Source organism: Abramis brama (assembly GCF_963993115.1).
Source record: "Abramis brama genome assembly, chromosome: 7".
In the NCBI taxonomy this organism is placed as follows: Eukaryota; Metazoa; Chordata; class Actinopteri; order Cypriniformes; family Leuciscidae; genus Abramis; species Abramis brama.
In genome coordinates, this window is record NC_139969.1 from 6715428 (window position 1) to 6739822 (window position 24395).

At 37.9% G+C, this 24395-nt stretch overlaps 1 protein-coding gene across 1 annotated transcript; it reads right to left on the reverse strand.

Annotated features, from left to right (window-relative positions):
* Positions 1–15806: 15806 nt before the first annotated feature.
* On the reverse strand, positions 15807–23782 carry LOC311086749 (uncharacterized protein). Its single transcript, XM_084119799.1, has 7 exons — positions 21973–23782; positions 21223–21531; positions 20810–21070; positions 20103–20222; positions 18081–18136; positions 17817–17963; positions 15807–17672 (listed from the first exon to the last, which is right to left on the reverse strand). Exons 1-7 carry the CDS (start codon positions 22019–22021, stop codon positions 17517–17519), a joined length of 1098 nt encoding a protein of 365 aa, XP_083975925.1. The 5' UTR covers positions 22022–23782; the 3' UTR covers positions 15807–17516.
* Between the last annotated feature and the right edge of the window lie 613 nt (positions 23783–24395).

The window sequence follows — 24395 nt, forward strand, 5'->3', positions numbered from 1 at the left end:
AAAGTGAAAATATGATACCTGACTTTAGCTATAAAAAACACTTTGCATCCTTTGAGTTCATGTGAGAAGAAATTCTCTCTCCTAAAGAGTCAGAAAGTCAAAGATGGCCCAGAACTACACAGCAAAGCCAAACAACACAAAACTACTGTTAGTATTTTACATAAATGAACATTGTTTTTCTTCTACAGGGTCACTGTAAAAAAAAAAGTGTAATTTTACAGATAATTGTCTGTATTTTTTGACAGAATTTTACCGTTTTGTCATTATACAGCAAATATCTGTAAAATAAAAGGCATTTGCTGTAATTTAAAGGTCCATTGTTAAATTTACAAGTAATTGCTTGTATTTTGGTTTTACAGCAATTTTACGTTTTTTAAAAGGAACTTGTCTGTATTTTTACAGAGTTATGTGTAATTTTACAGAAATTATTAAGTAATATTTTACAGATTTTTTCTGTGAAATTAGAAAACAAAGAAAATAAGGTATAACTGCGGAAATCAGCATCTATTCAATATGTTTTCCTTACAGATTATTAAGCATGTGGGGGTTAAAGTGAGTTTTTTTTAAGGTTAAATAAAAGTATTTGTACCATAGACTGTGATTTGTACATACAGTACCCTACATAGGCTACAGTAGGCCTGAATTATTTTTTATTTCACATTTTATTTTATACTCATTTTTTATCATTATTTCATTGTCTTATTCTCCCATAATTTCAGGTATATTTTATGAATATTTTTCCAAATCTCCGTTGCTTCACATTCAGGGCTTTGTGTGTGTGTGTGTGTGTGTGTTTGAGTGCGCGCGCGCGATGACGCAGATTCAAATTCATTTCAGCTGTTTACTCCCGCCCACAACGGTTAAAGTTAGCTGATCAGTCGAGCACTTTGGGCAAGCGGGAGATTTGAATTCAGTCTACCCTCGTGAAGTGGATTGTGAGATCAACAGTGGTTCAAACTCAAAGCAATCGTATTCGTCAAGAGCAGCCGTGAGCAGGAGCCCTGTTTTCAGTCAGTCCGTTTGGATTCTTCGGAAATAACGCCCTTTTCAGTGAGCCTTGTTCGTCACAGCGGACATCATGCCAACCGATCACCGGCTGAGGTAAGAGTCTCATTATACTAAGTTACATGTGAACGATATTTTATATTACATTTGTGTTAAGTTTACAGTTTTCAAGCTAACGTTAGCATTTTTAAATGATGTTCAGTTAACAGGCGAGAGCTGGAGGGCAAAACACTGAAAATGTAGCATGCGCCTTTACATTTTCCATCTGTTTTAAGAAAGATCAGTTGAACCCACACCTCAAAAGACCTAAAACGAGCTTTCGTAGACTTGTTATACATATCAAAGTCCGTTTAATTGTATATAAAATCTTCGTTAATACGCGATAGTATCTGTCAGTAAATCAATCTCTTAAATGGCGGGACATTTTGAAACACTGCCTGGAAGCTGAAAACTCTTCTCTTAAAAATATCCTTGGTTTTAATTATAGTAAAATTATAGTAACCACGTTTTTGGCGGATTTTTATTACCATTTTTAATAACCACAGTTATACTACAAATAGGCCTACCATGTTTGTTTGTTTTTTTGTTTTTTCTTTGTGGTTAAACCATAGTTAATTTTCGTAAGGGTTAACGTGGCTATCAAGACTGTTAAGAAAACGAATTCTGTAAATACTGTACTTGATACAGGAAAGCACATGAGACTAGAATATGAACACCACATGATAAATTGCATATTCTGGCTGCATCTGCTTGCCAACACGTAGGCTAACGTTAGCTATAGAATGCATACATGTGCATATATTAGGCTTATAAAATAAAAGTTGATAGAATGTTTGTGTTCTGATGAAGAAATGAACTTATCTACATTTTGGATGACCTGGGGTCATCATAGTAGCCTTTTTCATAGGATACTTTTGATCATTGGTTATGAAAATTGCATTGATCCAGATGAACAGAAAGTTACACCCCTAGGTGTCTCAGCTCAAAACATCATTGTTAGCCTTTCCTGCTCAGCTTCCAGATCATAGTCAGTTGAGGTTTTGCATTGTCCCAGTGGAACATACTCTGACATGTGTAAATGTAATACTGAGTTGTTAAAAAAAAATGTTTTTTTTTTTTTTTTTTTTGTGATTTCAGGTCAAGTGGAAAGCAGAATGATCATGGCAAACAAGGTATGGGAAGAAGTAATTTAAAATATTGTAATGGCTGAGTCATCTGATTCCATATGATTTCACTAAAAGTGGCAGAACATTTAATTTGTTTTATACTGTATTTTCCCATGTGAATATTCATTTGATCCTTGTGAGGCCACTGGAGCTGCACAAGGTTTGGTTTTACTACAGTAAGACCACGATTGTGTTAGATTCCACCCATCTAATTATTTTTTTTTTTTTGTAGTGTAACTAGGCTCTGTCATTTAGAAACATGACTTTTCCTATCACTTAATGACACATATCTCTACCTTTCATTCCAGCCAGAGGATCTGACGGTTGCTGCTCGCATCTCAGCCTACCTGATGGAAAATTCTTGCTGGATGAATGACCTTCAACTCAACCTTGCCAAGACAGAACTGCTTATGGTTTCAGCCAAACCATCCTTGCTGTGTGATCCTGCTGATTTGCCTTATACAACATCAGAAAGATCCGGCCCTTCCTATCGGAGCCACACAACTCCTTGTCTAAGCTCTTGTTCTATCCAGACTGGACTATTGTAATGCTCTCCTGGCAGCTCTTCCAGCATCAGTCAAACCTCTGCAACTGATCCAGATGCTGCAGCAAGACCTAAACTCACTGCTTCAGATCTATGTGTGTCTCCAGAAGCTTGTGTTCTGCAAGTGAACGGCGCCTTGTGGTGCCATCATCCCAAAGAGACACAAAATCACTTTCACTGACCTTTACCTGGACTGTTCCCTGCTGGTGGGATGACCTGCCCAACTCAACACATTTTCAAGAAACTGTTAAAGATCCATCTTTTCATAAACACTTGACCCAATAATACTAAATCTTTGTTTTAATAATAAAAAAAAAAAATTGTGCACTGTGCTACACTAACTGGGACTTGTCACTGCACTTGTTGCTTCTATTGTTCATTTAATTTTAAGTCACTTTGGATAAAATGTAATTGTAAATGTTTGAAATAAGTTATATTAGAGTATAAATGCATACGGCAATTGTCTTTTAATGTGGATATTTTTACATGTTCTAAATGATATACTAAGCCTGTATTTCCTATCATTCACGTATCTTGATGTTCAGTGTTTGTTTAATGAGTAATACTGTAAATGTGCTGGTATTCCGTACTTGTACGTTTAGTTAATTTAACAGAAATTGACTGTACATTTGCTATTAAGTACTTAATTAGAGATTGGTCAAAGTTGTGAAACTGGATCTGCAAAAAATTAAAACTGTAAATATTCAAACTTTGTATTTGAATTTATGTACTTATTACATTTTTATACATAACTTCATAGTTATTTTACAGAGAAAAACTATATATTAAAAGATAATTACTGTAGATAGACAGAGCATTATTATAAAATAACTTTATAAAACCCTAAATTTACAGTTTAACCTTAAAGTTAAATGTTCTTTTTATTTAATTTGACATAATTTATCTGTTTTTCCACGGTTTAATAAGCCATTATTAACAGTAATGTACTGCAATTTAATTAATTTTGACCGTAAAGTCAATTCTGTATTTTTACGGTTTTTGCCTGTAATTTTGTGAAATGGTTATTTGCTGTAATTTAACGGAACCCGTCTGGAAACTGCTGCCAGAGATTTACCGTTTTTTTACGGGATTTTTTTTTACAGTGTAGGTTTTCCTAAAGCCTGTAAATTTCGTTTAATTGAAGGGTTATAGCACGGGTATATTTGTGGCAATAGCCAACAATATAAAATTATATGGATCATTATATGGGTCCATTGGCCCATTTGGCCCATATGGGTCAATATGGGTCCATTTGACCCATTATATGGGTCAAAATTTTCGATTTTTCTTCACCAAAAATCATTCGTTCCATGAAGGTATTTAGTAAATTTCCTACCGTAAATATATAAAACATTTATTTTTGTGAGTGAATGCAGCACAATCACGAATTTACAAATAGTTGTATCTCGGCCAAATATTGTCATATCCTAACAAACCAATGGAAAACTTATTTATTCAGCTTTAATGTATAAATCTCAATTTCAAAAAATTGACCCATGTGACTGGTTTTGTGGTCCATGGTGACATATGGTTCGATCTGACTTTCTTTTTAAATTCATGAGGGGTCTTTCTTCAGTGTTCCACTTCACTTCACCCCCAACGTCTCACTTCTATACACCTACACACATCCTGTTTGCACGTTTGGTCGAGGACCATAAATACACACAACATGTACACAAGTCATAACAGGCACAGTTTATGATTATGCAGATATAAAACTGCTAGATAAAAGAGAAGCTTGGATGTTCATTCACAACCTATCAGACCTAAATATATTCACATTATGAACAACTGAATTTTATAAATATACATAATTATCATGTCAAACCTGTCTTTGCTTTTGTTTTATCTTATCTTTAGACTCTTAATTTGCCTTTGTGATCATGAAACTATCTCAGGAGGGGTCGTCATTTGGTGAGTGGAATCCGATTCAACTAACAAAGTCGATAAACAAATTGCTATAGGTGAGGTCAAAAATGCAAAAGTATTAAGAAGTGGAGCACTGCTGATTTTCTGTAGGAATAAAACGCAACAAGAGAAAGCCATAGAACTGAATAGAATAGATGGCAAGAGAATAAAGTGTGTCTCGACTGGAAGCAAGGCGTTGGTTCAAGGAGTTATTACAGGAATACCGGTAAATGTTACTGAAGATCAAATCAGAGACAATATAACAGGGGAAAAAGTGTTGGAGGTAAAACTCCTTAAAACAACCAGAAATGTCGAGAAATGGGATAGCCTGTCTGTTATGATTAAAGTTGATGAAGCAAGACTTCCAAGTAAGATATACATAGGTTACATGAGCTACGAGATCAGGCCATACATCCCTCCCCCATTGAGATGTTTTAAGTGCCAGAAATATGGCCATGTAGCAGCAGTGTGTAAGGGTAAACAAAGATGTGGTAGGTGTTCAGGCGAGCATGAGTATGGGAAATGTGGATAAGGAGTAAAGCTGATATGCTGTAACTGTGGAGGGGAGCACAGTGCAGCCTAACGTGGATGTGAAGTTAGCAAGAGAGCAATGGAAAGGGCACACGGTATAATATTTCAAGTAATACAGAAAGTGCTATTGATCTAACACTAGTGTCAATTGGAATTGCAGGAGTTAGTGCATGGGAAGTAATAAGTAGATCGACAGTGGGTAGTGATCACTATCCGATAATATCTAGGACTGGCATAGAGGTGCAACAGGATGAGGAAGTGGAAATACCTAGGTGGAAATTAGATAAAGCTGATTGGCAGACATTTCAAGAAATTAATGAGACTAAGTGTGTAGAAATACTGAGTAGAGATATAACAGATGTGGAGGAAATTAATAGTGCAGTAGTTGCAGCCATACAAGCAGCAGAAGAAACAATTCCTAAAAGTACAGGAAATAAACCGGGAAAAAGTGTGCTGTGGTATGAGAGCTGTAGAATAGCAGTTAAAAGAAGAAATAAAGCATTTAGACAGCTTAAAGCTCACCACACACTAGAAACTTTAATTAGCTACAAAAGAGCACAAGCAGTAGTTAGGAAAACGATTAGATCAGCCAAACGCATGTATTGGAGACAGTATTGCTATAAAATTGGAAGTGAAACTCAGTTGTCAGATATATGGAGAACAATTAGAAGAATGAGTGGAATAGGTAGAAAGGTGGGAATACCAGTGTTATGTAGCAGTAATAAGAATGCAGTTAGTAATGTAGAAAAAGCAGAGCTTTTGGTAGAAAGTTTTGTGAAAATCCACAGTTCTGGAAATTTATCCACAGTAGATAAACAGCATAGGAACCAGATGCTGTTGGAAAACTCTGGAATAAAAGAAAGTAGAACTGCATCAGGAGGAGATATGGACCTGCCTTTTACTATGTTTGAATTAAAAAGGGCTATCTTAAATGCACAACAAACAACACCAGGGAAAGATGCTGTATGTTATAGCATGCTAGGGCATATGAAAGATGTTTCACTGGAGGTAGTATTAAGGCTGATCAATATGATATGGAATGCAGGTAGAATTCCACTTGAATGGAAACAGGCAGTGATAGTCCCAATACTCAAACCCGGTAAAAATGCGGTAGACCCGTCAAGTTATAGACCTATTGCGTTAACATCACAATTAGGGAAAAGTATGGAAAGGATGATAACAGATAGGTTAAGTTATTATATGGAAAGTAAGGGTCTTTTTTCAGCGTATCAGTCTGGATTTCGTAAGGGTAGGGGGACAATGGACTCTATTTTGTGCTTAGAAGCAGAAGTTAGGAAAGCACAAACTAATAAGGAGTGTAATTGCTGTGTTCTTTGACGTTGAAAAAGCGTATGATATGCTGTGGAAGGATGGACTACTTATAAAACTTGACAGATTAGGAATAAAAGGTAAATTATTCGGGTGGGTATTAGACTTCCTAGACAGAAGAACAATACTGCCCTACTAAGGCAAAAGACCTTAACTCACCAGAGTGTGAAACTGAGAAAAATGACTTTAAAGTTATCTTAATGTCCTGACAATTGAGTTATAGGTATAATATTGTAATTTTCACATGTTGTAGTGTATACCTTTATTAACCCATCTACAAAAAAATGTTGAACTCAAATTTGACCTTTGACCCTTTTTCGGAAGTTACTGTATTCTGCCTTAGCATTGCCCACAAAATGACAATCGGTCATACCAAGGCAAAAGACCTTAACTTCTATTTTATAGCCAATGTTATGCTTAAAATGTAAGCAATATTAAAATTGGACTCACTATGATAAAAATGGCTTTACATGTATCAACAAGAAGTTAAAGTAGTGAGAATAGTTGGAAAAGTATGAATGGTTTTAATTAACATGAATTTCATAAAACAAAGTTGATTAACATCACTAAAGTATAAAAGATGTGGAACATTTAAAGTTTTTTTTGAAAAACTGACTCTAAAACTGAAGAGTGTGTGTGTGTGTGTGTGTGTGTGTGTGTCGGTGTGTGTGTGAGAGAGAGAGAGGTGCGGGCGCGATCGAACAGTGGGATCGCGTCCGCGCCTCTCTCTCTCTCTTTCTCACGCACGCACGCACGCACGCGCACACACACACACACACTTCAGTTTTAGAGCCGGTAGCAAGTTTTAAAAACTCGTGGTGGATGTAATGGATTTGCCTTCTCGTCGGTTGTTTGACATGGATTTTAACCAAGGTTCAACAAAAGGTAGGCTCTAAATTATTCCTGTTGCTGGTGTATAATGGGTGTGTCGTTGCGGCTCCAACCAACCAACTCGCATAGTTTTCAGTCAGTGGACTGTCATTGGCAGGCAAGAGCTAGCTATGAGAAGCATATTTTATTTCAGTTGTACATGTAGCTTTGTATTACGGGCTGTGAATTAAGATATCATACAAGCCTGCTCTATTCAGCGCTTGTTACTGGATAAATTGTTGATTATGGCTCGAAAAGTGTTTGTGTCTAGTTTGTGAAGTAGTATCGCTAGCTTAAGGCTACCGCTAGCTATTATTGGATGTTAAAGATTCAAAGCCATCTCCACCATCATTTTCCCCCGAGAGTATGCCATTCTTCAAACCTAACAAAAGCAATCACTGTGAAAAATGTACGTGTGTGTCTGAGGTGATTTAATTGCTACATCATAACCCCGTAACTCCAGCGCGGCAATACTTTGATGGTCGGTTAGAAGGCAGAGTGCCGTAACTTCACAGCAGCGCACCCGTAACTTCATTCGAGTGTTCAGGAGCAGCGAGAAACGAAGGCATAAAGCCGTAACTGACGTTACGGGCTTCTACCATAGTTTCCCCTTGGCTTTTTGAAGTTACGGCAAAAACATAATCTTATTCCACCCAAAAAACAATCGAATTGAAACTTGATGTTTGTCTACATGATAAAACTTATGTTTATTGTCCTAAAAATTACAATAACTCATTTTCGCCAAAAATTGAAGTTACGACCTTTTGCCTTAGTGCGGCAGAATAGAAGTTAAGGTTGGTACAGAGTATTCAAGTAGGCATATTGTGGAAAATGGTACACCACAAGGTAGTGTTTGCAGCCCTATACTATTTAATATTATGATAAATGACATTTTTGATCAGGTAAGCGGAAGTGTAGGTAAGTCACTTTATGCAGACGATGGAGCACTCTGGGTTAGGGGTCGAAATGTAGAATATCTAAGGAAAAAAATGCAATAGAGAAAGTTGAACAATGGACTTATAAATGGGGATTTAAACTCTCAATCTTAAAAACTCAAGTTATATGTTTCTCTAAGCGCCACAAAATAGTGCCACTGAAATTGTATGGACAAGATTTGGAACAGGTTAAGGTGGTGAAGTTTTTAGGAATTCTCTTTGATGAGAGGCTGACTTGGTGTCAACATATTGATAAGGTCAGAAATAAATGTAAGAAGATCAATAACGTGTTGAGATGTCTATCAGGGCGTGACTGTGGAGCGAGTAGAGCATCGCTAATAAACATTTATCAGGCTCTCATGAGAACCGCCTCTGATTATGGCTGCTTAGCGTAGGCTATATGTCAGCATCGGAAACTAACCTTAAAAAGCTTGATGTGGAACAGGCACAGGCACTTCAGATTTGTACTAGAGCATTTAAAACATCACCAGTAAATGCAATACAGGTAGAGGCAGGAGAGATGCCGCTACGTATTAGGAGGGTCAAGATCATGTTGGCGTATTGGACTAATTTACAAGGACATAGTATGGTGCACCCCACAAAAACTGTCTTGCAAGAATGCGCAGAGCATAGTAAAAGCAATTTTTACAGTTTCGGATGGGTGGGGAATGCAAAGGCCTCAATCAGTTGCAAATAGGACCCACTGTGGGAATATCAACGATACCACCCTGGAAATTTATAAAACCATCTGTGAATATAAGCTTACACCAAATACTAAAAGAAAACTCAAAAATAATGCCAGAGTGGATCATAGTTCAAAACTATGTAAAACAGTATCAAGAGGAATTATTTATATTTACAGATGGATCAAAGCAGCCAGAAACATGCCGCACTGGTGCAGCTTTTTTTATTCCTCGGTATGAAGTAGCAGTCAAAAAGAGGACAACAGATTACCTGTCAGTTTACACTGTGGAGTTAGTAGCAATTTTACTGGCGTTAGGGTGGGTGGAAGAAAATAGTCAGGACCAAGGTGTCGTTATAACCTCAGACAGTTTATCAGCATTATTAAGCATTCAATCTGGGAGAGCATCATGTAGACAGGACCTCATTCATCAAATACTTCACTTGCTTCTTACACTTCATAATAAAAGAATAGCTGTCTCCTTCCTTTGGGTTCCTGCTCATGTAGGGGTGGAAGGAAATGAAGCTGTAGATATGCTAGCAAAAAACTCTATAAAGCATGAAACAGTAGATGTGCGGATACCAATATGTAGAGTAGAGGTTAAAACCATCATAAAGCAACATACAGGCAGGAATATTGGAACACAGCGGATACAGGACGTCATTTATACAGTATTCAAAATCAGTCATGGTAGAGCCTAACAGGGACCAGAATGCTTTCCAGTAACGAGACAACAGAAACAATGTCCACTGGAATTCCATGGATTCTTACCACATTCTGAAGAATAAGGTCAGCAGTCTCTTTGGCAGAAGGGAGTTTAGGTAACGGAATGAAGTGTGCGGACTTAGAGAAGCGGTCCACTACCACAAGTACAACAGTGTTACCTTCAGATGCTGGTAAACCAGTGATAAAATCCATGGAGATGTGAGACCAGGGGCGTTGTGGGATAGGCAAAGGATGTAGAAGGCCGGCAGGACGCTGATTAGAGGATTTCTGTTGAGCACAGACTGGGCAGGCTTGTACAAAAGATCGGACCGCTCTTGTCATCTCTGGCCACCAGAAGCGTCTCTGAATAAAATCCAACGTCCTCTCAGTTCCTGAATGTCCAGCAAGGGCAGAAGCATGACCCCATTGGAGGACCTCGGATCTTGCTTCCTTGGGCACAAAAAAGCATCCTGCTGGGACTTCATCAGGAATGTGTACACCCCGTAGAGCCTCACGCACCGTATCCTCAACGGACCGACGAACTGGTGCAAGAATGCAGTCTCTGGGGACGATGAACTCTGGGGAACGGTCCCTCTGGGAACAATCATACTGGCGTGACAAGGCATCAGCCTTAACATTCTTGGATCCAGGTCTGTAAGAGATCACAAAATTAAAACAGGTAAAAAACAGAGCCCACCTGGCCTGCCGAGGGTTAAGGCGCTTTGCCTGCTGTAGGTAGGACAGGTTTTTGTGGTCCGTCCACACAATAAAAGGATGCTTGGCCCCCTCCAGCCAGTGGCGCCACTCCTCCAGTGCAAGTTTCACAGCAAGGAGCTCTCGGTTACCCACATCATAATTTCTCTCAGCTGGCGACAGTCGTTTGGAAAAGAAAGAACACGGATGGAGTCTGTTATCTGTGATAGACCTTTGGGAGAGCACTGCTCCAACTCCCTCTTCTGATGCATCCACCTCCACGATAAATGGCAATTCGGGGTCTGGGTGTACCAGGATTGGGGCAGAAGAGAACAGTCCCTTTAATCTGTCGAACGCCTGCTGAGCCTCAGTAGTCCAGTGGATACGAGCGGGTGACCCCTTAGTAAGTGAGGAGATGGGTGCTGCAATAGTGCTGAAATTGCGAATAAACTTCCTGTAGAAGTTGGCAAAACCAAGAAATCTTTGTACCTGCTTTAGTGATTTGGGCTGGGGCCAGGTGGTGATGGCAGATACCTTCGTTGGTTCCATCTGGATGCCTTCTTGTGAGACAACATAGCCTAGGAATGAGACTTGGGGCACATGGAAATCACATTTTTCAAGCTTAACGAAAAGGTGATTCTCAAGAAGCCTCCTCAGGACCTGTTGGACATGGTGAATGTGTTCCTGTAGAGAGTCTGAGAAAATCAGTATGTCATCTAGATAGACAAAAACAAAATGATTCAACATCTCCCTCAAGACGTCATTGATGAAGGCCTGAAACACAGCTGGGGCATTAGCTAACCCAAAAGGCATGACTTGATATTCCCAGTGGCCAGTTGGGGTACTGAAGGCTGTTTTCCATTCGCCTCCCTCCTTTATGCGTACCAAGTTGTACGCACTTCGCAGATCTAACTTCGAAAAGATCTTAGCTTTCTGGAGCAGTTCAAAAGCCGATGACATTAGTGGGAGAGGGTAACGATTCTTAACAGTCACCTTATTGAGCCCACGATAGTCAATACAGGGCCTAAGACTACCGTCTTTCTTAGGGACGAAAAAGAAACCAGCACTAGCTGGTGAAGATGATGGGCGAATAAAACCAGTACTCAAAGCATCCTGGATATATTCGTTCATGGCCTTAGTCTCTGGGGCAGAGAGGGAATATATGTGACCTCTAGGTGGGAGTGCGCCAGGAAGAAGGTCAATAGCACAATCATATGGTCTATGAGGGGGTAGCTTAGTAGCACGTTGTTTGCTAAAAACTTCTCTCAAGTCATAGTAATCAGGGGGCATGAGTGTTAGATCTTGTGGCTTATTCAAGGAACTGGCACTCACCTCAATAGCTGCCAGAATTTCTTTACTCCCAATCACAGTGGAAGCAGGAAAGGTACAAGAATCCTCGCACGCAGAGCCCCAACGAAGGAGAGTTCCAGAGGTCCAGGAGAATTGAGGGTCGTGAAGCCGCAGCCAGGGGTAACCTAGAATAAGGGGTTCTCTGGTAGACTTGATCAGATAAAAAGAGATTGTTTCATGATGGTTAGTATCAATGGTTAAGCATAAAGGAACTGTTCTGAACTTGATTATTCCAGACCCTATCGGTCTGCCATCTAGGGCTTCAACCTTCCAGAACGAAGAGCAAGTCTCATAGGGGATACACATTTTCTTAGCCAAATTAATGTCCAAAAAGTTATCTGCTGCACTTGAATCCACAAATGCTTTCAAAGTCACGGTCTTCTCCCTGGTATCCCCCCAAGTAAGCATAGCTGGCAACAGTAAACGGGAGTGAGGAGTGTCAAACTGAGAAGTTCCACTCGCTAAGGTCCCCACTTCCCTTAGCGAGCTTTGGCTTTTAACGCTAACTCAGGGCAAGAAGAGCGCAAGTGGTTTGAGCCACCACAATAGGAGCACAGACCTTCTCTCATGCGTCTCTCTCTCTCCTTAGGTGAAATGCGGGTCCTACCCAGCTGCATAGGCTCTTCCTCTGTCTGTTGAGTTAAATGAGAAACTTCTGGGACGCTGAGAGATGATAACATGGGCATTTCTCGGGGAGTACAGCGTTCTCTTCTTTCACGAATACGGTTATCAATTCGGACAGCCAAAGTTATGAGTTCCTCCAAGCTTGTACCCCAATCTCTACTGGCTAATTCATCCTTAACCCCCTCAGAGAGACCACGATAGAAGGTTGAAATAAGCGCCTCTGTATCCCACTTACTCTCAGAAGCCAGAGTACGAAACTCAATTGCGTAGTCGGCCACAGATTGATGCCCCTGATGTAGGTCTAATAGTCTCCTTGCCGCCTCACGGCCACTGACTGGATGGTCAAACACTTGTTGAATAGTCTCTGTGAACAGCTTTAGATCAGAGCAGATGGGGGACTGTTGTCTCCAGAGGGTTGAGGCCCAATCCAGTGCACGATCACACAACAAGGAGATAATGTATGCAATCTTAGCCCTCTCTGAAGCAAAGGTGGCTGGTTGGAGTTCAAAAATGAGTGACACTTGAGTTAGGAAGCCCTAGCAGGTACCAGGCTTCCCACCGTAGCGCTGAGGGGTTGGAATCTTTGGTTCTTGGGGCATTGGTGCAGTTAATGGTGGGGTTTCTGGTGATGGTAGTACCACAGGTTCTCGAGGCAAGCATGTTTGTAGTTGTTGCAGCGACTCCCCAATCTGGTTCACAGCGTCTGTCAGTCTCTGGAGCTGTGTCTCATGTGTTCCAAGCAAAGCTCCCTGTTTGCTAATGGCTCCGTGAATCTGTTCAGTATCTGCCAGGTCCATATCTTGTTTGGCTCAGTCTTGCTGTCAGGTCCGGGATTCGAACCCAGAGTATGTTGCTGGTAACCCAAGGTCTTAACCACTGTTCTATGGGACAGTGTGGACTCAATTGGCAGATAATTGAGGCAGATCACAAGAGGCAGGTTAGAAGGAAAAAAAGATAGTCTTTACTAGTATTCTTCCAGAGCCAACACAAAGGATCCAGCATAAGAGCTTGGTTGAGCAAGGTACAAAATCCACACTGGATGATGCAGGCAAAAAGAGTCAAAAAACATAAAACAATGTTTACCCGAGAAGCTGTTCAAAAAGGTCTGACAAAAAGTCTTTCAGGGTAGACTAAACAGGAAAACACAAAAGCATGCTAGGCAAGAGACCTTCAAGACTGAGCTAAGATACAAGCAAATGCTAGTCTTTAAATATACACAGGTTAACACTAACTAGCTAGGCACAGGTGATTTCATTGAACCAATAATGAGCAGAGAATTAGGAGGAAGATGTGGAAGGCCTTGTGCTCTCAGTTTCCCTCTGCTGGACAGACCGTGGTGTGACATACAGAGGTTCTTCCATTGATATGATTTAGTGTAATATACACTTGCTATAGCCTATAGGGCATAAATGAATGCTAAGTTGCATCTAGCTGCACAAATGTAAAAAAAAAAAAAAAAAAAATAATAATTACATGAAGAAACAGAACAAAGATACATTTATTTTACTGGTTTATTACATATATTTTTTATATACTGTAATTTATACTTCCTTAATTGCACATTTTTGTTTAAATTCTCCTTAAAATTACTTTCAATACACTAAACAGGTGGATGGGAGCGGATGAGTAAGTGAAAGCCCCAGCGTCCCTTCAAAATGACTTAGTCTTTCCAGGAAGTGGTTTTGTGAGTGTTGCCTGCAAAGGCAGAGTCAAATCTCTAACAGAAATCTACAGAAACCATGTGAGATTTTGCATTCCTGTCTGAGTCACAAGTACAGCAGTTCTGAAATTTTACATAAAAAAATTAATTTACCACTGCTTTTATTTATTTAAAAAAAACAGAACTTACACATTCAAAATATTTCAAACACACCATAAATTAGCTAGCACATTGCACATATATGCTGCTTTTTTTATTTACAATTGAGAAAAACAATGACATCCTGAACACATGATGTACTGTATCACTTCGAATTACTGTAGTAGTTCAGCTTTACTGAAAGCTCGATTTCATTATATATTATTCATACTTGGCTGGCAGTTTACTGACCACAGCATAAATGGTTTCAGTTTCAGATTTAGGAAGTTTTGGTTGCTTCTGAATGGTACACTAGATAGTGGCTGGTGCATTTAGGTTGTTCATTATCATACATTTATCATATTCAACTAAAGTTGTTCAGTTAAGCTTTTCTTAATCTTTATTCCAAATTAACACATTTAATCCAAATTAATCACATTTTTAAATGAAATGCAATTCAGTGAGAGTACAGTCATTGTTTAATCTTCACCTTATTCACAGAGTCAGGATTTGGTGAAGTGTGTTTGGTTTCACACCGTCACAACTCTGTCGTCATTATATTAAGCCCGACCACCGACTCTATACACGATTTGATTGGCCTGACTAGAGTTTGTTTTTTCCAGCTCGAAAGTCAACGGAGAGTTGCTAGACTACCCTGGCTGGAAAATAAATGTTGCTGCCGCTAGGGTGCGTCTAGATTTCTAGGCTAGCTTACTTGCACTTCAGAAAAGAGTCCAAAGCGGTTATTTCAGTCCAAAAAAAAGTTAAAAAACCTTGATGTGAATAAAGGCTTTTAAACTTTTTTTTTGAACCAGAAGAAGTGCCTTGGTCTCTTTTCTAAACTACACAACTTAACATTGACATTACAATAACAAGAGAAACATGAACTGTGAAAAACTGAGGGCTTAAATATGATCATTCATGAATTTGGGAACTGGTTTCCCCTCAGCAGCTCAAAACAGAACATCACATGTCATCTTAAAATTACGGTAATTATGACAACAGTGACAAAGAAAACCATGACTCGAAACTAAACAAGAAAGTGAAACTAAACATGACCATGACAGAAACTCACGTCCAACTTCTGCATGGACTGTTTGATCATTCTGCTGGGCAACTATGATGTTTAACATGGAATATACATTTTCAAAACCACAATTTTTGGTGTTCAAGAATAGAACATATAAGAACTTTGTAGCGTATATCTCATGTACAACTAAAACTGATGAAAATGTTTCTTATTTCAATCTGGAACTTTCCAAAAGAATATTCAGTGTTATGTTTAACTTTACAGTGATCAGGATCTGTGGCAAGACTGAGAAATGATTACATTAAATGCACAGTCAGAAGATTTAAAAGCAGAAGTGTTACGCTTGTAGTTCACAGGAAGTGGTAATTCCTGTTGTGACATGCTAGACTCTATAAGCTATATTTTACACAGCATTGTGCTATCCTTGTATTTGTGATAAAGCTTGTGTGATATTGATTTTATAGTACAGTTTAGCGTAACAAGTGTGTAAATAAGTAGGTAAAAGACAGGGATTGTCCAGAATACCCTCTTTAAAGTAAAACTACTTTCCTGCCATGGATTCAGGATCTGCTGTTGCCAGTGTAGTTTAATTTCACATTGAGGCTTATGTGTGGCCTAAATAAATAAATACATACATACATTTGAATGTCTTTATTGTCATTGCACTTAGATGTACAACAAAACTCCTTGTGGTAAAATTAACACACAAGCACAATACAAAACACTGAGTAAATGTAACATACAACTCAACATAGCGGCAAGAAATAAAATGAGCAGTAGAAGGTATATTGGACAATCCCATGTGTATTTACTGTCCCAGTACTGTTGTAAAATCATGCTTTTTTCATCTTCACAAACTCTCTAAAGTGCAACCCTTTTTATCCCAGAGTTACTTCCAAACAGTGATTCATGCTTTCGTAACTAGACTAACTCGTCTAGACTATTGTAGTTCACTTTATTTTTGTGTCTCTCAGTCTTCCCTCTCCCGTCTACAGCTAGTGCTTACTGGAACTCTTGTGTAAGTGAACTATACTAACTAAGCATTTGTCAGTACCACATACTATTCCTATTTCACTTTTCTTGTTTTTTAAGGCAATCGGTTTGCATGCTTTTTTGAAGTAAGCCCAACTAATTAGATTTTACAGGAGTCGGTCACCCCTATTTTATCCACACTACACTACCTGTCAAATTTAGAATTGATTTTAAAATGTTATTATTTGTTTAAAAAGCTCTCAACAAATTGGCCCCTCAGAACCGATCTTCTCTGTCCGTACACTCCTTCTAGAACTCTGAGATCCAGCGATCACTCATTGTGCCTAGATCTTTACTTAATAAAAACGAGGCGATCAAGCTTTTGCGACTGCAGGCCCAAAACTTGGGAACAGTCTACCTCTTTACATCAGATTAGCTCCCTCTGTTTCCACCTTCAGATCTTCTTTAAAGACCTATTTATTCTCTTTGGCTTTTAATACTCCTTGATTTAGGTACGATTATTGCTAATCTATTGTTGTGTGTTCCTTTATTGGTTGTATAATTTTTATTTTATTCTGTTCTGTACAGCACTTTGGTCAGCCTTGGTTGTTTTTAAATGTGCTTTATAAATAAATATTGTATTGTATTGTATAAACAGTCAATGTATTGCACAGTCCCATAAGCGTACACACATACATACATACATACATACATACATACATACATGCATTGCATACATATTCATTTTAGGTCATGAAAATATTTTTTATTCACAGTCAATACTGCTTTAGGTTTACATTTATCAAAATATCTGTACAGGACTTCAATTTCTTGTAATATACACTCGCAATTGAGCATTATTGTATGTCTTAGCATACTGTAGCTGCACAAATGAACAAAATAACTTAAATATTGTCTGGTAAAAGGTGCAAGAACAGTTAAACACAAGTACATGACAGACTACAAAAAAGAGACAAAAACAAAGAAACTGAACAAGAACAGATTAAGTGGGGAAGAAATGTAAGACAAGTGGGGGAAAAATAGTTAAAGCAATACAGGACTTACTGTTATAGACCAACACACATTCCTGGAAGTGGTTTTCAGGTGTTGAATGCAAAGGCGGTAAGGAATCTCTAACAGAAAATATGTGAGATTTTGCTTTCCTGTCTGAGCTACATGTGCAAGATATTTACATCAAAAATACTTCTGCTTTTATAAAAACAAAACAAAAAACAAAAAAAACTAGTTTACATTAATTTACATATTCACCATGAATAATTTGAAACTACAATGTACTTGTTGCTTATTTAGCCTCACTGTTATTTGAATCCCTGTAAGGGTTCAGCTTTATTAAAAGTTCACCTTTATTATATTTTATTCTGGTTTTGGATGTACAGATTTATCCTTGGCTGGCTGTTTATTGACTTCAGCATAAATGGTGTGATCAGTTTCAGATTTTTGTTGATTCTGAATGGTACAGTAGATAGTGGCTGGTGCATTTGGTTGGCTGTTCTCTGTTAGTGTTGCACTCTGAAATAAAGAACAAAATCATTTGCATTAATTAAAACATTTTCCCAACACATCATATAAACATCTACAGGTTCTCAAGTGCCTGAACGTGCCTTTAATCCAAATGTATTTTTTGTAAAATTAGAGTAAGAGCTTCATCTTCACCTGATTCACAGAGTCATGACTGGGTGAGATCTGGTCGGTTTCCATCGTAACATCAGGAGGTCCATGTTCTCTTACAGTATCGTACAGTGTGCAGGGATTCGTTGTTTTCTCCAATGTCTCCAGTGGACTTTGTGGTGGCTTAATATTCTTAATATTCAGACAAATTCAATCAACATCAGACTCAGTGATGCAAAACTTGTTTCAAAAAGATATAAACCGCATTTATCATCAGTGGTTAATGAAGGATAGTAATATGAAACTTACGTCAACTTTTTCATAGACTGTAAGTTCATTCTGCATGTCAGGGGTGTAGGAATGATCTGAAAACATCATAAATCTCATCAGACATAAAAAAAATGTTGTTTTTAAAAGCACAACAACTGAACTATTAAGAAACATCATTCTAGAATTTTAATTCTGGCATTTAGAACTTTAATAAGACATCAATGTACAAATAAAAATGCTAATTTTAAATGCAAGAATTGTTATATAATTGTTATAAATTAGTAGCTTTATTAAAAATGATGCCACTATGAAGTTTAGAACAAGTTCAACTTTATACTGTACTAGGTTAAATGGTCAGTTTCATATTTAATTCAGCCAAATATTTAATTTTTACACACATTTAGTCAGTGGTTAAATCTGCATGTGGTCTATATGCTACTAAAAAAAAAAAAAAAAAATTATATATATATATATATATATATATATATATATATATATATATATATATATTTATACTACAGGGCCGTTGAATGCTTGAATCTGATTGGTTGACGAACGTTCTAAGGTGTGCATTATTTTCAGGGAAACGCACGGCTAAAGTAGTTCCAGGCAGGTCTTGACCGCATTACAGTTCCATATCACTTCGCGTAGTTAACGGTAATAACGGAAAATAGGATACAATTCATAACAAGAAAAAGCATTTAGCCCCATGCGCTTGATCTGCAATTTTCAATGTCTAGCTTCACAATCAACGGAAACATGCAGTTTAATTTTAATAAATAAAGTATATAGTCCTGTCTATATTATAATCAATAGAAAATTAAACTGAATATAGGCTAAATAAATGGATAGTCCTGCAGTACGGATTTTTATTGCAGATAATAATAAATAAATAATTATTTATAGGCCCACTTGTTAAAAGGGCTTTGTGTTTCATTTATTTGGCTATAGTCTACTGTCATCTGTCAATGAAAAAAAAAAAAAAAAAAAAAAGAATGAACGAATTAATTAAAACGAATTAAATTAATAAATAAATAGGCTAATAATACTGACGCACATGCTTTTCTGTCTCATTATTGCAACATCTCTCTCTAATAACTGCATTAATAACTGCATAAAGCCGGGGACACACTTTAAGGCCGGTTATGAATGCAATTTGATACTTATGACTGATCATGCCCAAACGCGCGTTCAGCGCGTTCAGTCTGTGTTCAAAGTCGGTGTTTAAAATCTGCTGCAGTCGATGAAAACAGTCAGAGAATGTGTCAGCTAGTCGTGTGTCCCAGCATTAGTCTGCTATCAGTGGCTCAAACCTCCGTTACTAACTCTAAAATGACGTTTTGGAATTAGCAACGGAGGCATTGGATTAGATGCGTAAGAAATTAGTCCTACATACAAGAGCGTTTTAATGACAAAAACTTTACAAACGTCTTGAAATACATAATCTGAACAATGTTTCGAGGTGTGGTAACTGTAGTATAAGCGGAATAATTGACTTCAGGCCGTTGAATTATTAGAAAAATAATGCACACCGAGGTGAACGGCCACTCCGCTTCGCGTCGTGACCGCATTACCACCTCGGGTGTGCATTATTTTTCTAATAATTCAACGGCCTGTCGTCAATTATTCCTTACATATAACCTGAACTGCTCTGTGAAGAATAGTGAAGTTATTTCAGTTCCAAAGACTGGCAAAACTACTTTTGGGTCCAAAAACAAAAAACAAAAAAATCAAGTCATATACTCTTTCAAAAATCACTCTACAAAAAAAGTAGGTTTGCATTAGATTTTGATGTCAAACTTTAACTGTGTTGTTCTAACTGCTGAAAAGCTTAATGGATGAGGCACAAGATCATAAGCTTTGTGCAAATACTGTAAATATGATTATATTTGTTTCTTAACATTAATAAAAGACATTTGACATGCACACACAGTACAGTCTTTTATTTTCAGAGAAACATACTCTTAGTATGTTTAACACTCAATATGAAATAGTGCCTAGCATTGATTAAATTCTCTTTAATGTGTCTTTAAACTGAATGTAAGATTAGATGCTTTGTACCTTTTTTTCTCTTGTAGAGACACCAGCCGATCACTGATGCCAACAAACATGTTGTAAATAGGCACATAAGGAGGATAAACCATGTGGGGTACGGTGAATTTTTTATAGCTTGTGGTGTTTCTACATGAAAGATAAGAACAAAAACAATCAGTTTTCCCAGACTGAATTTTAAACAAACAGGCATTTCAGACCAGTGCTTATAGTTACATTCTCTCATTAATTTTCTGTTTCTTCATTATGTGACCCTGGGCCACACAATGGGTACATTTTTTAAAATTGATCATCTGATCATTTATAGATCATCTGAAAGCTGAATAAATAAGCTTTCCATTGATGTATGGTTTGTTAGGATAGGACAATATTTGGCCGAGATACAACTATTTGTAAATCTGGAATCTGCGGTGCAAAAAAATCTAAACATTGAGAAAATCATCTTTAAAGTTGTCCATTTATGTTCACGGTTGTGCTGCATTCACTCACAAAAATACATTTTTGATGTATTTAAGGTAGGAAATTTACAAAATATCTTCATGGATCAAGATCTTTACTTAATATCCTAATGATTTTTGGCATAAAAGAAAAATCGATCATTTTGACCCATACAATGTAGTGTTGGCTATTGCCACAAATATACCCGTGCGACTTATGACTGGTTTTGTGATCCAGGGTCACATATTTGAGTGTATGGATACAGTACAGGTATGTACCTTGATCAACAGTGCAGAGTTCATTAACCTTCTTTCTGGCAGTCTTCGAGCTCACTGAGTTGCTATGGATACACATGATGTAGTCATCACTGCAGTTCAGATTTAGAGAGTAGTTATTTGATGATGTCGCTTCTTCTGGAGAACAGCTGCTACTATTATAGATGGAGCTGATGATAATGTTACTTCCTTTACATGTAAAGCTACAGGAGTCAGAGCTGGACCAGTTTGAGTTTACAGTCAAGACCGGAGTTTCCACTGCATCTGAAACACACAGTAAAACATTTAAGGCCACATACACAGATTCAGTGATGCTAGAACTTGCCTATTCAAAACTTGAGTAAACCAGGACAAAACATAATTGACATTGTCTTATATGGAGTTACATCATAGATTGAGCAGTACATATCACTCACCTATAACAGATACTCTGTATGTAACAATATTGTTCTCTGATTCTCCATATGCTCTTGCTGTATAGAGTCCAGTGTCTGTCTTCTGCATGTTCTTCAGTGTGAGAGAGAAGGTTTTATCATTGAAATCCACTCTGTGCTTGTAGGAAGAGTGGAGTTTTACTGTTCTAGATTCATGTATATATCTAACTATAATCTCTGATTTATCATTTGTCCAGGATAAAATATCAAACTCTGGTAGTTCTTGTGTCTGTATATCCAGTTGAACAGAATCTCCCGTCTTCACAAACACAGAGATCTCAGCACTGAACCCTGAGGAGAGAGAAAATAAGACTTTGTTTAAAGGACACTGTTTAGTAACTGTTTGCTTACTGCTGTTTTCATGTACAGTAACAGTTTCCACAAGCTAAAGGTTCTAGTTGGAATTTAATTTAGTTAATGGGTATTTTAGCATGCAGTAGGCTTCCTCTAATAGGGGAAAAAACAAGATCTTTCTCTGTAAAGATGAACTGAAAGCCAAGTTCAAGACAAACTACTGTAACAAATCATTTAAATCTCGACAAAATTTTAGTTTAAAACATTTTTGACATTAAACTAAGCATAAGGCAAATAAACATTAATAGATCTAATTAAAAGTAATTTTTGAGAGAATCTTAAATATGTCCTTCAATTCAGTCATTATCAAACAACAACAACAACAAAAAACATTAATCAAAGATTTATTTATCTGAGTAAAATAATTGGATTTTGTACCTGTGTTGTAAATCAGAAGAGAAGTTAACAGGAGCAGCATAAAAGCCATCGTGGCAAACAAAAATGCGTTTCAGTGCGGGTTTTTCAATGAGGAAGTTTGAGAAGTAATGTGACTTCAACCTCAGGACCACAGATAGGAAGAAACGTCATTTCCGCTTTGCTCTGTGTGTTACAGGTACCGGCTGGTATCATGTAAACGGCTTATATGCTCTCGCTCTGAAACAGGAGAAATAAATGAGACAGTGCAAAGTCTGCGTCCGTTTCTCATCTCGCTCAACAGAAAGAGAGCCAAGAGGATTTATTACACAATCACAATTAAAATCCTACTTGGTTACAAACACACAATGTCTTCTCGTGAAATAAAATACAATTTGTCTTTTTTTCAACTTTCAGCAATTACTGAGATATAAATTGTATATGATCAAATAAATCAAAATGATAATATCCACTGTTACCTTGTAAGTTGTTTCTTTTCAACTTAATATAAAACCTAGCTTATGTTGTCACTTGCATATAATTCCTAAATGCATTTTCCATTTTCAATTAGCAATCTTTTTTTTTACTCTTCCACAATGCATGAGCTGACAGACTTCTAACTTGTTTTTAAACCACTTTTAGAATTTATAACATTTGGTTTTAACACTAGCTTTTCACATATTACACAATATCATACATTTCAAAACTATTTAACCTTACAAAAATGTTCAAAGAACTAAAAATAAAACTCTGTTCGACGTGACTTTGGTAATCACAGATGACGTCACCGGGCGCGAAAATACAACTGCTGCTATATATACATATATGTCGACATTTTCATAAAACAGCCTTGTTACAGGGACCTTGAAACATTCAGCGACATGTAAACATATTACATTTCAGTTAATTAACTTAATTTACAAATCTACCAACCTGAAACAGGAGAAATAAATGAGACAGTGCAAAGTCTGCGTCCGTTTCTCATCTCGCTCAGCAGAAAGACCCATAGACAGTATAAGAAGTGGACAGAGCCATCTCATTGGATCTCAATTGAGACAAGTGAAGCCCATTTTTAGCGATTTCTTAGCACTTCCTTTCCTGACGCGCAGACTCAAACCGAGCAAAGCGTTACACGGACCACGTGAGCAACCCGTCTGTCTTCTAGTAGCTGTGCCAAGAGAAATCTGAATCATTCCCTTCCGAATCTTGCAGAGACGGAGAGTGTGAGTGGGAGCTGTTCATGAGCTTGGAGCAAGAGCAACTTTTGCTAGGTATTCTGATTAATTATATTGTCATTTTGCCTCCACGTCCCCCCGATTGCCCGCGAGCTTCTCCTCCCGTCCATACGGTAATCTCTCTACTGTGCGACAGAGAGTCGCGTGGTTATGACGCAATCGTAAGCCTACTTTTACAAAAACTGCTTCTACGGGGCCATAACATAAGCTACAAGGTAATGGAGCATTTTATACATTGTCGTGTTTCTTTAGAAATAAATAATGGACAAATGGAGTCTTCAAACACCTCAGATGTAAAGTTATTCGCTGTCAAAGTGACGCCAAAATGAATGGGAGTCAATGGGATGCTAACTGCAGGTGAAGTTCTGCTACAAGATGGTGGCACGCGGCCGGCTTCAACTTCCGGTCGACTTCCTTCCCGCCTGGAAAGACCGCAAAGCGGGACAAACTGACGTAACGCCCCGGGAGCACAATAAGCGCCACACTGCCCCCTGCTGACGAACTCCACAATTACTCCTGATTTCTATATAAAATATATTAGCGCAAATAAATGGTAGAAACAGGTTAAATACCCCTGAACAAAGTTCAAAAACATTTATTTTATAAAATTACTAAAACTACCACAAATGTGATAACAATTTACTGGGCATCACACACTCCCTGACAAAAAAAAAAAAAAAAATGGCTTCTGACATTTCCAAAAATCTTTATCTCAAAACTGTTTAACCCTTTTACCTCTTGACTTTGATTCTCCAATCTCTATTCAATGAACAAGCATAGTAGGTGGAATGTATGTGGCTTGAGCTTGGTAAGGATATGGTAAGTATGGTGTCTGAGGGTAATGGAGTGGATACGGATATGTCATACAATAAGGCGGTATGTATGGAAAGAGTGAGTGCGCAGGTGTAGTGTGATGAGATGCTTCTATGATAGGTACATAAGGTGCTGTGTAACCAGTCATTGAATTAACTGTGGCGTGTGCCTGAACTGATGGTTCACCTAATGTTTCATATGTGAGGAAATGGCGTGGCCTTCTCTCACGAGCGGACCTTCTAACGTCTGACTGAGTGTTTTCTACAGGAGGGGTCAAAGGTCGAAGTTCTGAGTCAGAGTCTTGGTATCCATTGTTTTCTTCTTCCACAGGTTCAGTGCATAAAGGTAGGTTTTCATCACCGTTGTGTCTTGTCTCAGTAGGGTTTTGGTAAGTGTTCA